Consider the following 16,873-nt stretch of genomic DNA (forward strand, 5'->3'; position numbering starts at 1 on the left):
TTTTATCACTGGTTAGAAAATCTTCCTACAAAAATTATCAATATTGGTGCACTATTTATGGTAGCGCCATATGACGCAAGATTCCAAGAATTTCTATATTTTGGCGAGTTTGGGTAAAAAATCTCAATTCTCAATTTAAAAATGTCTATGATTGTTTTGAGCCCCGATTTTTTTCCTATTCCATAGAACGATTTTCTGTGCACAGATTTAATGCAATTAACCAATCTAAATAGGATATGCACAAAATTTGACGTCTTTAAATCCTTAATCCTTTGTGAACCGATTTTTTCAGAGATTTAATGCAACTATCCTAAATAGGATATGCACGAAATTTGACACCCCTTCATCCTTGCATTCGGGAGATACCGTACATTCTTTCTGAAAAATAAAAGTATAATATCAAGAAAACCAAATGCAAAATCGACGGAAAAATCATTTTAAAATATTCTTCTTATTTATTTTTACAATACTCAATAATAGTTCTGATGGAAAAATTTGTACAATTGGAATACGAAGCGATTTAAATAATTTGGACTGTATACATAAATTAGTACTGTACACATTTTTGTACAGTAAAAAAAAAAACTGAAAAACTCATAACTTAAGCAAAAATTTGATTTTTTTTAGATTTTTGTTTTGGTATGTGTTGTCCACGATCAGGTTTTGACATATGAAATCCAATGAATATATACCTACTAGCTACATATGAAATATAAACTTTAAAATATTTTAATGTCTGTGGGCATCATTGGGCTATAAAGGTTTGAATTCGAGATATACAGTATATTATTTCTGAAAAATAAAAGTCTAATTCAATAAAACCAAATGTTATGTCGACGAAAAATCACTTTAAATTATTCTTTAAGCTGTTTTATAAAAAATCAAAAATAATTCTGAAGGCACAATTCGTACAATTTGAATATGAATCGATATAAATAATTTAGACTGTATACACAAAATGGTACTGTACACATTTTACCCTCTACTCTATATTGAAAAGCTTAAAACTTGATAAAAATTTATTTTTTTTGGATTTTTCTTTCGATATATACCTTCCATTATCCGATCTTCACATATGTTATCCAAAAATATATATATTTACTAGCTGCGTATTAAATATAAGCTCTAAAACATTTTGATGCCTATGGGTAACATTGGGCCACAAAGGGTTAAAGTTTGGGAACCACTCCTGCCTTTGATGCCTGCACAATCAATCGGCTATATCTTCAAGAGTTGTTGAGATTTTCACTGAAAAATAAATGCGCATTCTTGAATTACTGTATGTTCGAATTAAATAGAAACCCAAAATTTAATTTCTTATGCCATGTACAGACGAGCGTTGTTCGCTCTCTCATTCGTTGTTCGACCCTTAATTAGGAAGTAATTACTTAGTTCCCCATACAAAATTGTCTGAGCGAACACCGACTTTTGTACGTTGTTCAGTTCGAATCACTCTCTGAATCACCAAGAAATTTGTCCCATCCCTAACAACTGAGAGCATTTATCGAAAATAAATTAATTTTGACAGCTTGAAAATATTTATAAAATTTTCAAACTTTTTTAGTAATATTGAAAATGATGAATGAAAAGTAAAAAATTGTCTAGTTTTTATATATGCAGCAGGATGTAAATTTTGTTATCTACATAATGCAATGTGAATTTCTTTCCCCATGGTTCTAATTAGCGTACAAAACAAGAAACAAATTTGGGGACACTCAAACAAAAAATTCTCCAAAATTTTATATGTGACATTTGAATTTAGAAAATATAAAAATGTATGAAAACAACAATATTTTCAGAAAAAATGGAAAACATGAATTAAAAGTAAATAGATATGGGTTCATACTATAGTCAGGAGAAAGAGAATTAATTTTGACAGTTCAAATTTGACAGTTCAACAACAACAAACTTACTGGAGTTTTTTGAAACAATTTTATGCAGTAAGATTTTGCAAACTCAGTCATTTTTGGATCAGCTGTTTGTCTGGTCATACCAGACACAAAAATTATTGAAAACATTTTTTTTTTAATTTGCAAACTTCAATTTGAAATTAAGTTGTATAAATATTACAGAAAATGGAAAAAATTCGTAAGTAATGCAAAGTTTCATTAAATTAGAAACTAATTCTTTATATTTTTAGGCAAGTTCCAGAAAGATGACAATATATTGATGCAGGAAGCTTAAATGTTGCCGGGGAATATTAAATATTATATTAAATGCAATACAAATAATTGTGTTCGTCCTTTGTTTCTTTATTTTGGCGCAAATAAAAATGTTTTCTTGAATCAGCTGTTTATTTGCTGAATCTTACTAAATGTTGTCTGTTTACTTTTCTCAGTAGTATCGCAAAAGAGAGAAAAAAACGGATTTCTCTCTGAACTAGAACTTACTGAATAAATCTTACTGGAAAAGTAACCAGACATACCTAGAGATGGGCGGTGGGTAAATACCCGGTAAATTGGGTAAATACCCATTTGTTGGTATTTATTTGGGTATTTACTATATTGAATCTATTAAATACCCGAGTTTTTACCCAAAAATTGTGTATAAACGCATTAACTGCCGAACCACTTGACATAGGCGGCCAAAATTTTGCATACATGTTTCTAATATAAAAGCAAATATAGAAATCCAAAATGGGGTCCCTGGGTCCAAGTTTTGATATAGCCCCCATATCTCCCGATTTAAGGTATTTTTTTGTCTATTAGGCACATTTTACAACCAAATTGGCTGTAATTTGGCACAAAGTGTTATTTTTGGGAACCAAATGTCCATGCAAAAATTTATGTATGTGGGTCCACGTTTACTGGTAGCCCCCATACAAAGGTACCCCTATTTTGAGTATTTACCCAAAAATGGGGTATAAACTCATTAACTGTCGAACCACTTGACATAGTCGGTCAAAATTTGACTAAGCTGATTTTTTTATCAATGCAAATACTGGTATGGAAAATGGGGTCCTTGGGTCCAAGTTTTCATATAGCCCTCATATAACCGTATCTCCCGATTTAAGGTATATTTGTCTATTAGACACATTTTGCGATCAAATTGGTTATAATTTGGTATAATGGGTTAATATGCATATATCGCCCATAACATAGAACAGACAAATTGTGTGGAGGCCATGTCGTGTCGCTACCATCGTCGCCATCCTGTCATATGTAGTTACTGATCGTCGATGATGAAAAATAAAACAAAAAAGTCACCGCAAAAAAAAACAACTTTGAGCGCAATTGTCATTCTCTTATTGTTGTGCTGCATGTTTTCGTTTATATTTTTCTTATTTGTTTTCTTTTCAGTGTTTTGCTGCTGTTGTTGTTTTCGGTTTCTTTCTTTCTTCTCTATGTGGTATGTACAATATTTTTCAAATTTCTCCGGTGCGTCTCCCACCATTATTGACACATCGGTGGAGCAGTAACGTATGAAAAATAAAATCAACAACAACAACAGCAAAAACAGCAGATCCATGAACCTAGTGAGTGGTTTGTTGTTTGGCTGTGTGGTAGGATTGGAAATTTAAGTATTTCTATGGGCAACAATGTATGTTTGTACGTAAAATGACAACAGCAGCAACAACAACGTCGACGACATCAGTTATCGTAGCAGCAGCAACAAACGGAAAGCTCAGAAATGGCAACAAAACGAAAATGAAATGCACTCACTCGTTGGAGCGGTGTTACAGTGAAATGTTTCTAAAATGTCACCAACTAAATTACTCGTTGATTTAATATAGCGAGTACCGATATCGATTTAGAGAACAATCATTTAGATCATATAGTACAATGAGAGATCTAGTTTCTATCCTTCGGGGTATGTGGTCTTTGTGCATTTGTGTGTTGTACAGAAAAGGATATATACAAAACTAACTAGGGTTTGTTTATATTTATCATCATTCTCATAGTCATTGTGGTCGCATCTGTTATCCAATTTTTATGGAATTTTGCAACTATAGTTTATGGCCAAAAATTTTCCTAGACACCTTTTTGCTAATTTTCGAGCGAAGTCTATAATCCTTATTCATACCAGGGTCAGATATGCAGTCGTTCGGATGTTCCAGTGATCGGCAAGAATGCCCGCCGTCGAATTTATGTTTTCCTTCTTTAAGTCTTAAAATGCTTATATGCAAAGTTTCATGTCTTTAACATAATGTATCAAATGAGCCAAATTTTGGCCACCTATGCCAGTTAATGAGTTTATACCCAATTTTTGAGTAAATACTCGGTTATTTATCCAAGTATTTACTCACGCTTTAAAGTATCGTAAAGCTATCCATTCTAAATCGATTTGATAACAGGAACCCGGAAATAGGGTTTAAGATATTGTATTACCGATTCAATATAGTAAATTCCCTAATAAATACCCACAAATGCGTATTTACCAAAGGGTAATTATCATTTAATCATGAATGATAATTCCATTTTTAGATAGACACAAATTTACCAGGGTTATTGATTTAAAAAGTTGGTTTTTTATTGAGGGCACAATTCGAATACGAAGGCATTTGGACTGTTTACACAAAATGGTGATTTTCGATTTTATACCCTCTACCATAAGGTGGAATGTGTATTAAATTTGTCATTCCGTTTGCATCACCTCGAAGTATTCACTGGAGACCCCATAAAGCATATATTCTTGATCAGAATAAAATTCTGTGTCGATTTATGCTTGTGGATTTATCTGTTTAAATCACGATCGAGATTGTAATATTTGATATAAAGCACTGAAATTTTGCACCTGCATTACTATTACTAATAGGATTTTTATACCCTTCACCACACTGTGGTACAGGGTGTTATGTCTTTGTGCATATGTGTGTAACTGGCAAAAGGAATCGAGATAGACCCATGGTTCCTTTTGAGAATATGCATAGAATCACTTTCTAAGTCGATTAACGTATGTCCGTCTGTCCGTTCGTCCATCTGTCCATGTTAAATTGTAAACAAAGTACAGTTCGCATTTATTATTCGAATTGGATGAAATTTGGCACAGCTCATTCTTTTGGCCCAAGGACGAACCCTATTGAAATTGGGAAAAAATCGGTTCACATTTAGATATAGCTCCCATATATATTTTCGTCCGATTTAAGGTAAATTGTGCTCTAAAGACACTATATATCTGTCGATTTGCACGAAATTTGGTACAATGTACTAAATTAAGCCTAGAATGATGTCAGCCAAGTTTCGTGAAAATCGGTCCAGATTTAGATATAGCTCCCATATATACTTTCGTCCGATTTCATGTAAATGGAGCACCAAAGTTCCTATATATCTTTCGATTTGCACCAAATTTGGCACAACGTACTGAATTGAGCCTAAAGTGACTTCTGCCAAGTTTAGAGAAAATCGGTCCAGATTTAGATATAGCTCCCATATATAGTTTCGTCCGATTTCATGTAAATGGTGCACCAATGTTCCTATTTATCTTTCGATTTGCACGAAATTTGGCATAACGTACTGAATTGAGCGAGTGATGTTTGTCAGAGTGATATTTGTCATGTGTCGTGAAAATCGGTCCTGATTTAGACAGCTCCCATATATAGTTTCGTCCGATTTCATGTAAATGGTGCACCAAAGTTCCTATTTATCTTTCGATTTGCACGAAATTTGGCATAACGTACTGAATTGAGCGAGTGATGTTTGTCAGAGTGATATTTGTCATGTGTCGTGAAAATCGGTCCTGATTTAGATATAGCTCCCATATATATTTTCGTCCGATTTAATGTAAATGGTCCACATATATCTTTTGATTTGCACGAAATTTACGTACTGAATTGAGCCTACAATGATGTCTGCCAAGTTTCGTTATAATCGGTCAAGATGGTGTACCAAAGTCTGTATATATCCTTCGATTTGCTCGATGTTTGGCGATAGCGTACTGAGTTTAGTGCAGACTGATGTGTGCCAAGTTTCGTGAAAATCGGTTGAGATTTAGATATAACTCCCTTATATTATAGATTGATTTCAAGTAATTGACGCACCAAGGATCCAATATATGGTTGGAACAAAACGTACTGAAATTAGTATAACCTAACCTGTGACAAGTTCCGTTGAAATCGGTTCATATTCGGATATAACTTCTATATATATTTTCGCCCGATTTTAAGTAAATTGGACATCAAACTCCTCATGTAAGCCAGATTGACATCATATTTTGCACAACGTACAAAATTGAACATATAATTACGTAGTTGCTTTTTGTAGAAGTACAGACATAGCCCAACGGATGACCTATTGATATTTGTTTGAAGTCGATTCAAGTTAGATAAATATCACATATTTTATTTCATCCAATTTCATGTTAATAGTCCTGTTTTATATACCCATAGTGGTGAAGGGTATCATATAGTCGGCCCCGTCCGGCTTTACTATTTTCCTTACTGGTTTAGTATTGCAAATGGGGTATATTGATCTGCGTTTTGTTATAGCCCCTATATAACGAAACCCCTTAAATATTCAATCGAATTGGCTGTAATTTTCCACCTTAGGTTCTCATTGGGTCCAAATATTCCTTTAGAATATGAATGCCATTGGTCCAGAATTTAGGGTAACCCAAAATAACAGTAACCCCGATTTTTCGGTATTTTGAAAGATTTAAAAAGAATCAGCTGCAAATTGGTATTTGGGCTTCAATTCTGCAATCACATCTGCCTACGAGAAATTATCAATATTGGCCTATGTTTCGGGGTAGCCCCCATATTACGGTACGCTCCAATATTCGGTATTTTGGTGGCTTTGAGCACGTGTTTCTACCTAATTGGTTCTAATTTGTTATTTTGGGACGTGGTATTATAGTAAATCTTCCTACTAAAAATTATCAATATGTATTGGTACAGCTTCTCAAGTTTCAGGGTAGCCACTAAAGCCCCCCCAATATTTGGTATTTTGGTCAGGTTTTCCAACCAACATGGCTGTAAATTTGTATTTGGGGTTCATAATGTATAGAACATTTTCGTATTAAAAATAATTATATTGACCTTTGACCTTTAAGGGTAGCCCCGTTTTCCAATTAAATTGGCTGTAAAAATTATTAATATTAACCCAATGCGGTGTTTTGAGAATTTTGGACTTGTTTTTCAATAGAATTTGGTTTCACAATGTCAAATCTCACTACCAAAAATATAAATATTGATTTCCGTTTATTATAAATATTGATTTCATTCGTTATAACGGGCGTTGACTGTATTTTTATTGGCATCCTCATGTTGGAGGGTATAAAATATTCGGCCGGGCCGAACTTAACAACGTTTTTACTTGTTTTATATTTTGTATTCTCATGCAGTAGAAAATCTCCCTGTATAACTTCAAAAATGGTTTCCAAATTAATTTAAGACACATTTTTAATTCCGAGTTAATGGTTGTGATGCCCCATCATTATTTAGTCAAATCAGCAATAAATACTGTTTAAAATATCCAACAATTACTGTACGTATGTACGTACGTATGTATTTCTAATCACTAAAATCAAGCAACACCTTGCCTGCCGCTCCCCTTTTGCATCAACGATGTAAAAGTGAGCCGACCACAATCAACACCATTCATTGCCTATCAACGTTGTTGACGTTGACTTTGGTTGACTGACAGTTGTTGTTTTCTTTTGTGGCAGCATTTTTCAACAACATTCCGGCCATTCGGTTTCGTAACATGAGCCCTCAGATCATTCCAAGCCATTGAACGTAACATGGTGTGACAAAAATGTGTTGTGTTGTGTTGCACAAACTAACAGCGGATATGGAAAGTCAATTTTTTTTATTTGGATTTTAAATAGGGTGTTGCCGCACAAGGAGCCCAAAAAACACTAATCAGGGATCTGGGAATGCAACAATGTTTCGTTGTTGATTGAAGTGAATTAAAATTTGATTTGAAATCCTGTCAAAATGCATAATAAATAGTTGCAGAAAATGCATTGATGTCGACTTGATGTGAAATACATCATGGGTCGACCCTTTGATCTTTTTAATATAATGATGTGAAATAGGTTAGATAAATCGATAGTTACTTTTTAACAAGAAACGAGAAGTAACAAAGTAAAATGGAAATCAAGTTTAAAACGTTCGATGATTAACTATATGTTTGGACGCCAATCGTACGTGGAGTTCCGGAATAAGAAGTCCAAACCCCGTTATGTGAATCAAGGAGTTCCGCAGGGTGGAGAGATATCTCCGGAACAGTTTAACCCCTACCATTTCGGTATTCCACGCCCTCCACACCGAATGGAGAACGTTACGTATGCAGATGATTTTACGATCATGGCATAGGGTCCAATAGTTGAGGACATATGTGTGTGGTTGAACCACTATCTCGTCGAGTTAATAACCTTCTTCCACGAGAAGAATATGATAATATCTGCCACGAAATCTTGTTCACCACATGGACTGCGAAGATGGGAATGCCATTGAATGTACACTTGAAAAGTATGAAGAAGGTCCTCAAGTCGATTGCCGTCAGCACCGACCTTGTTGAACTCCTACAAAACTATAGAACGGTCAGTTTCTAGCTATGCGTTAACAGTGTGATCTGCGAATACTAGTATTACGCAATGGAGAAGTATTCGGATCTGTCAGAACGCCGTAATGAGAACTGCAGCAGGGTGGCTCCTCATGACACCAATGGGTCATGAGGAGGCACCCTCATGCTTTCGTTGCATATGGTGGATAAGACTCCCCATACCAGTGTGTCAGGAAGAGTCTGCATGATGTATAGAGAGATCCAACGTTATAAAAGGGAACTTCTAAATCAAGTTGCCTACTGAGCAGGTCTGAAGAGCATTCATACTAATGCAGTTGGCGCAGTGCTGAACGAATACTTGATTGAATACCGTCCTCTGAATCCCAGGTATATGGTGAACCACGACGGCAGCCAGCTTATTACTTTTCAAAGGAAGTCCGAGAATTTCTTAGTTTTACTGGTAATGAGTTTGATCCTTGTAAAATGTGGCCTGGCTAAACCGAAGGTTCCGTCGATAAACTTCGTCGTTCAGGAAGAAGTCCTTCATTCACTGATACACGCATTGTGGTCAATTCTATCAATTATTTCCAACAGGTATCGGAATCTGGGATTACTGCTTCGAGGCGGCGGGTTTTTACTTTCGCAACTCCCTTACCATTATTGGCAGAAGCCTCCATCGACGTAGCCGACTCTCTTTCAGCGTGTTTCTGCTCATTCGAGGACCTCATCCTCTTAACAGCCACTGGTTGTGTTAGTGGTATGGTTCCTAGAATTGGAGCTGCCGTAGAAGTCGATGAAGCTATCGCGAACACTTCCTTTTTCGTGTTCGCCACTTGGCACAGGTTTTGACAACATAACAACAGGCGGATTTGGATTTTTGTATTGTTGCTCAGAAGGGGGTTGCATCGTGGCCACCTTTCTATGAACTCTCCTTCTAGGTTACATCGACAATACCTATACATCTTTCGCAGTAAAATATGGTGTCAAGAACTTTTTAAGCGATCGTTTTCGCGGTTGTCTTCTCCTCCGTTAGAGGGGTAACACGCGACGTCGGAATTCTTTAGATTAGATATTCGCATACTAGAGAACTTTGAAATAAATTTGAGCTTCCGCTTTATCAGAAAGAATTCTTTATCAGTGTTCGAGACCCTGTCCTGTTCGTTGATCATTTGAAGAAATAAACCTTTCCGTTAAATATTTTTGCAGGGATTTCTTTAGGACCTTTAGTGGTCGTCAGGGGTTGCGTTCTCTCTCATCACCTTTGATGACTCATCACTGTGTAATTCACAGTAATGTACATAGCGTCTTACTCATCCGTCAAGGGTGAGTTTTCTCTGAGATGGATCGGGATACTTCCTGACTGAGGCGAAGAAACCGTTTTACTCAAGTCGACCATCAAAAAGAACCGTCTGTCTCTCCTGGCTCGCATTGATGTCGTGGAGAGTGACAGGGAGGAAGGTCCGGTGGTACGTTAGCAACGATCGATGCCATTGGGGAATAAATTTAAAATTGAATCTGCTCTTGTAGAGTTTGAGGTCAGTCATGACATACCATGCCTCATACCATGATAAAGACTCGGCAAAGATCCGTTCGAATACAGTCGGTACCCTGACTTCAAGCCGTGAAACAATAATGGACACTAAAACCTAGTAAGTGTATAATAAGGAGCCTGGTCGATCTTGGGATCATAGGCACTCGGTTATTTTTCCCTATACTCTCTTCAAGTCCCGCTTATCACCCGTGTTCAAATTGCTTTGAACAGAAATTTAATTTGACAGCTCTTCTTGCCAGTCGTGAGTATGTTCAAAAAAATTTTAACCGAATTTTTTATTACAGAAGATTTGATCGTTGGAGCGTTTTAAGATAGGAGTCGAAAATTCCACATGCAACGCTGATAAGACTGACGCACACGATGGGAAAATTATCCACAGATTAAATCCTATTATTAGAACAAATAGTTTATTGATAATTATTTTGTGTTTGAGATTTGAATAAGCAAGAATATTTTAAGTAGTACTTAGAGATGCATATTTTACAATAAAATCAGTGCCTTTCAACCACTCAAAAATAACGTTCGAGAGCACCGTGTCTTGCTTCCGTGTACAGACGAATTACGGCTGTCTGGTACTGTATATAAAACGCGACTTTTCAACTACCCAATAAATATTAATGGGCAATCCTCAGCATGTGTAAGGGTCCGATTGCATTCAGATCTGTTCCTCTTAAGGAAAATATGAACCGATACTCCGCAAACTTCTTAGAAGTGTAAACAACGGACTTTATGGTGAAGGATACAATTAATGCAGCAAAGCATGGGGACAGATCTATAACTTTGTGGTTTTCTGAAAACACAATGCATTTTTATTCAATCCCATTTTTTTGCAAAATAAATGTCTACAAATTTTTCATAATCAATTTCATCTTGTTTCTCCAAAATCGATTCTTTAGAATGAACTTCGGACAAATGAACTCAAATCTTATATTTTAAATCATCGATCAAATATTTGTTAATCGAATAACAGCGCATTGGGCAATCGCTTAGTATGTCGCTGCAGTGTCTGTGTTAGTTAATTTGTGTTAAAGCTATTCAACAACAAAACATTTTTCTCGGCCGAGTTCGAACACATATCAGCATACAATTCCAATTGGTTGCGGTGTTCGCACATTTGTTGCTTTTTTGTTCATAACAAGCTTTTCAACATCTACAAACTTACCACAAAGTCCAGTCTCGAATCGATTTACCGACCCCACCTATGTATGCCTATGTCTGATGAGGAAGTGAGAAGAACGTCGATTGACATTGACGCGGAAGAGTTTTAGTTTTTGATGCGGTTTCATGTGGTGCCTGCCACTCGTTCAAAGCTACTTATTTATTTATATTTTATAAGTTTCAATTTGCTGCGCAGCTTCGTTTTCACGTTGACTATTTGAGCTTGATTTGCTTTTTTTGAATAGTGGCGTTTTGCACTAATGTCAGACTGGTGTGGAGAGCTATTACTGGTTACTACATTTGTTTATCGGTATTGTGTGGCGAAGGTGCGTCGCCATAGTAAAATATGTATGAACACACGTAGGTTACGTGCGGAACACTTTGGGTATGGTAAGTAGTTACACAGCAGTGGATGGACTGAGGTTGAACTTGTATTCACAGCAATCAAAAAATTTAAAATGTTCATTCAAACAATTAACAAGCAAACATCAGTCTATGGGTAAAGCAGTAAAGTCGGACGACGAGACTCTGTGATACCAAAATTATTAATAGATTTTTACTTTCTTTTCGGCGGACCAAAAACTTTATACTAATAATCATCATCTAGTAAATTGTTTGCTAGGGGGTTTTACAAAATTAAAGATATTAATGGCAAATTCGTCTAGAACCTTTAACTTGCATACATCGGTCGGAACATAGTCCCCAAAGGCTATGTGTTAGCAGGCTGTTCATGTTCGTAATATCCCAATTACAGGTTAGAAATTGGACTAGGAACTTCAATATCCTGGAATGCCAAATTACAGCTACTATAATAGGAAAATTCCCCTATAGTCCTCAAAATACTTACAAAGGGGGTCTACCGTTATATCGGGTGATGCTAAAAAAGTAAGGAAAGTAGTAAAATCGGACGCAGCCGACTATGTAATACCATTTACCACGTCGCATTTTTGAAGGGCCATTGACATGAAATTGGGCTAAATTAAATATATGATTTGTATCTATATGTAAATCGACTAAACTCAATCCATAGATATGTCTCTCCAACCAATGCAAAACTCCATTTTATTTATACAATGAAATCGATGGAAATCGATTTAAATCAAACTACTCATTATGCTGCAGTACAGCGCCCTGTGAAAGGTTTAATCTGAATTGAACACCAGTTCATTATTTGGTGGACAATTAACATGAAGTCAGTTATTTTTGACTTAGGTTGAGGAAGAAAAATTCCATTTTTTTAATATGAACTATAGGACTTTATTTAATATCCTTAGGAATGTCCGGGACAAATATGCACCATTTTGTTGTATGATTTGTTGCCATTTTAAATGTAACTTCATAATGCCTCTCTCATAGAAGTCCTGCTCTCTATTTGCAAAAAACCGTAGTAGTCGATACAATTTTTTGTCATTAAAGAAGCTTGGTGCCAAGTCCGGATTTCTTTTTCCCCAACCTAATATATGGAAACTATATTTGCATCTGCACCAATCTTTAGAGAACGCTATGTTCTAGGTTCAATTTCACAACTCGCCGCAATCGTATAAACATTGGGCATTTGATCCATCATTTACAGCTATATTTGAATCGATTTCATACATACTTGTTAGTACTTATTTTTTTCCGAATTCGATACGTTGTGTAAAATGTTGTTTCAATCAGACAAACTTATGTAAATTTGAACGAAAACATATATGGTAGCTAATTTTGAACTGATTTCATCCCAGTTAGATACGTTGTACAAAATGTTGTATCGATTGAAAAAAAAAAAAAACGTTGACACTAAAATCGGAGCTATATCTAAATCTGAACCGCTATGCCAAATTCCGTACCAATCAAAAGATATATATGGACTTTGGTGTACCATTAACATTAAATCGGACGAAAATATATATGGGAGCTATATCTAAATCAATTTCAACAGTGTTCGTGCCCTGCACCACAGTGCAGTGAAGGGTATAAATGGAGAAGACGAGTTCCACAAATTATACGTGGAAAAAAATTAGTGCCAACAAATTTGGAGTAGATGTTTCAGTGCCAAGAAGGGTTGGTACGCAAAAGTACAGGTCAAATATAATGAGTTCGATCTCCGAATCTTTATACCCTTCACCACACTGTGGTACAGGGTATTATGTCTTTGTGCATATGTTTGTCTTTGTGCATAGACCCATGTTCCTTTTAAGAATATCCATAGAATCACTTTCTGAGTCGATTTATGCATCTCCGTCCGTCCGGCTGTCTGTCTGTCCATGTTAAATTGTAAACAAAGTACAGGTCGCATTTATGATTCGAATTGGATGAAATTTGGCATAGGTCACTTATTTGACCCAAGGACAAACCCTTTTGAAATTGGGAAAAATCGGTTCAGATTTAGATATAGCTCCCATATATATTTTCGTCCGATTTAAGGTAAATGATGCACCAAAGTCCCTAAATATCATTCGATTTGCACGAAATTTGGCACAGCGTACTGAATTAAGCCTAGAATGATGTGTGATAAGTTTCATGCAAATCTGTTCAGATTTATATATAGCTCCCATATATATTTTCGTCCGATTTAAGGAAAATGGTGTCCAAAGTCCCTAAATACCTTTCGATTTGCATGAAATTTGGCACAACGTATTGAATTAAGAGTAGAATGATGTCTGCTAAGTTTCGTGAAAATCGGTTCAGATTTAGATATAGCTCCCATATATATTTTCGTCCGATTTAAGGTAAATGGTGCACCAAAGTCCCTAAATATATTTCGATTTGCACGAAATTTGGCACAACGTACTGAATTAAGAGTAGAGTGATGTCTGCTAACTTTCGTGAAAATCGGTTCAGATTTAAATATAGCTCCCATAAATATTTTCGTTCGATTTGCACGAAATTTGGCACAGCGTACTGAATTAAGCCTAGAATGATGTGTGCTAAGTTTCGTGAAAATGGGTTCAGATTTAAATATAGCTCCCATATATATTTTCGTCCGATTTAAGGTAAATGGTACACCAAAGTCCCTAAATATATTTCGATTTGCACGAAATTTGGCACAACGTACTGAATTAAGAGTAGAATGATGTCTGCTATGTTTCGTGAAAATCGGTTCAGATTTAGATATAGCTCCCATATATATTTTCGTTCGATTTGCACGAAATTTGGCACAGCGTACTGAATTAAGCCTACAGTGATGTGTGCTAATTTTCGGAAATTGATATGAAATTGTTAGGATACGTATGTAGAATATACCCAAAGTGATGAAGGGTATCATATAGTCGGCCCCGTCCGACTTTACTATTTTCCTTACTGAGTTTATTCTCATGGGGTGTTAAATCTCACTGCCAAAAAATATACCAAACCAGTAAGGAAAGTAGTAAAGTCGGACGGGGCCGACTATATGATACCCTTCACCACTATGGGTATATTAAACAGGACTATTAACATGAAAGTGGATGAAATAAAATATGTGATATTTATCTAAATGTGAATCTAACTAGATCTATCCATAAAGTATGTAAATCGACTTCAAACAAATATAAATAGGTCATCCGTTGGGCTATGTCTATACTTAGAAAAAACGCTACTACGTAATTCTATGCTCAATTTTGTACGTTGTGCAAAATTTGATGTCAATCGTTAGTCAGATTGGAGTTTTTGCCCAGTTTACTTGAAATCGGACGAAAATATATATGGAAGCTATATCCAAATATTAAGCGATTTCAAACAAACTTGTCACAGGTTAGGTTATACTAATTTCATAACGTTTTGTTCCTATTGGTTACATGGTGCGTCGATTACTTAAAATCAGTCTATAATAAAAGGGAGCTATATCTAAATCTGGACCGATTTTCACGAAACAAGGCAGACATCACTCTAGGCTCAATTCAGTACGTTATGCAAAATTTCGTGCAAATCGAAAGATATATAGCGACCTTGGTGCACCATTTACATGAAATCGGACGTAACTACATGTGGGAGCTATATAGAAATCTGGACCGATTTTCTCGAAACATGGCGGACATCACTCTAGGCTCAATTCTGTACGTTATGCCACATTTCGTGCAAATCGAAGGATATATAGGGACTTTGGTGCACCACTTACATGAAATCGGACGAAACTATATATGGGAGCTATATCTAAATCTGGACCGATTTTCATGAAACTAGGCAGACATCATTCTAGGCTCAATTAAGTACGTTATAACAAATTTCGTGCAAATCGAAGGATATATAGGGGCTTTGGTGCACCACTTACATGAAATCGGACGAAACTATATATGGGAGCTTTATCTAAAACTTGACCTATTTTCACGAAACTTGACAGACATTATAGACTCAATTCAGTACGTTATACCAAATTTCGTGCAAATCGCAAGATATATCTGGTGCACCATTTACATGAAATCGAACGAAACTATATATGGGAGCTATATCTAAATCTGGACCAATTTTCAAGAAACAATGCAGACATCACTCTAGGCTCAATTAAGTACGTTATGCCAAATGTCGTGCAAATCGAAAGATATATAGCGACTTTGGTGCACCATTTACATGAAATCGGACGAAACTATATATGGGAGCTATATCAAAATCTGCACCGATTTTCACGAAACTTGGCAGACATCAGTCTAGGCTCAATTCAGTACGTTATACCAAATTTCGTGCAAATCGAAAGATATATAGGGACTTTGGGGCACCATTTACATGAAATCGGACGAAACTATATATGGGCGCTATATCAAAATCGGGACCGATTTTCTCGAAACTTGGCAGGCATCACTCTAGGCTTAATTCAATACGTTATGCCAAATTTCGTGCAAATCGAAAGATATATAGGGACTTTGGGGCACCATTTACATGAAATCGGACGAAACTATATATGGGAGCTATATCTAAATCTGGACCGATTTTTACGAAACTTGGCAGACATCAGTCTAGGCTCAATTCAGTACGTTATGCCAAATTTCGTACAAATCGAAAGATATATAGGGACTTTGGGGCACCAGTTACATGAAATCGGACGAAACTATATATGGGAGCTATATCTAAATCTGGACCGATTTCCACGAAACTTGGCAGACATCAGTCTAGGCTCAATTCAGTACGTTATGCCAAATTTCGTGCAAATCCAAAGATATATAGGGACTTTGGGGCACCATTTACATGAAATCGGACGAAACTATATATGGGCGCTATATCTAAATCTGGACCGATTTTCTCGAAACTTGGCAGGCATCACTCTAGGCTCAATTCAGTACGTTATACCAAATTTCGTGAAAATCGAAAGATATATAAGGACTTTGGGGCATCATTTACATGAAATCGGACGAAACTATATATGGGCGCTATATCAAAATCTGGACCGATTTTTACGAAACTTGGCAGACATCAGTCTAGGCTCAATTCAGTACGTTATGTCAAATTTCGTGCAAATCGAAAGATATATAGGGACTTTGGGGCACCATTTACATGAAATCGGACGAAACTATATATGGGAGCTATATCTAAATCTGGACCAATTTTCAAGAAACAATGCAGACATCACTCTAGGCTCAATTAAGTACGTTATGCCAAATGTCGTGCAAATCGAAAGATATATAGCGACTTTGGTGCACCATTTACATGAAATCGGACGAAACTATATATGGGAGCTATATCAAAATCTGGACCGATTTTCACGAAACTTGGCAGACATCAGTCTAGGCTCAATTCAGTACGTTATACCAAATTTCGTGCAAATCGA

The 16,873-nt window shown here is 36.0% G+C and overlaps 1 protein-coding gene across 1 annotated transcript in view; it reads left to right on the forward strand.

Annotated features, from left to right (window-relative positions):
* The first annotated feature begins 8,379 nt into the window (after nt 1-8,379).
* Nucleotides 8,380-16,873, forward strand: part of LOC133327780 (E3 ubiquitin-protein ligase hyd-like) — a 60,892-nt gene continuing 52,398 nt past the window's right edge. The window contains exons 1-3 of the mRNA XM_061536318.1: nt 8,380-8,481; nt 9,972-10,093; nt 10,170-10,237. Coding sequence (XP_061392302.1) covers nt 8,380-8,481; nt 9,972-10,093; nt 10,170-10,237 — 292 coding nt within the window. The remainder of the gene's footprint in view (nt 8,482-9,971; nt 10,094-10,169; nt 10,238-16,873) is intronic.

The sequence above is a fragment of the Musca vetustissima genome, unplaced genomic scaffold, assembly GCF_032173495.1.
Source record: "Musca vetustissima isolate MV318-11 ecotype Yass unplaced genomic scaffold, APGP_CSIRO_Mvet_v1 utg33277, whole genome shotgun sequence".
Taxonomy (NCBI): domain Eukaryota; kingdom Metazoa; phylum Arthropoda; class Insecta; order Diptera; family Muscidae; genus Musca; species Musca vetustissima.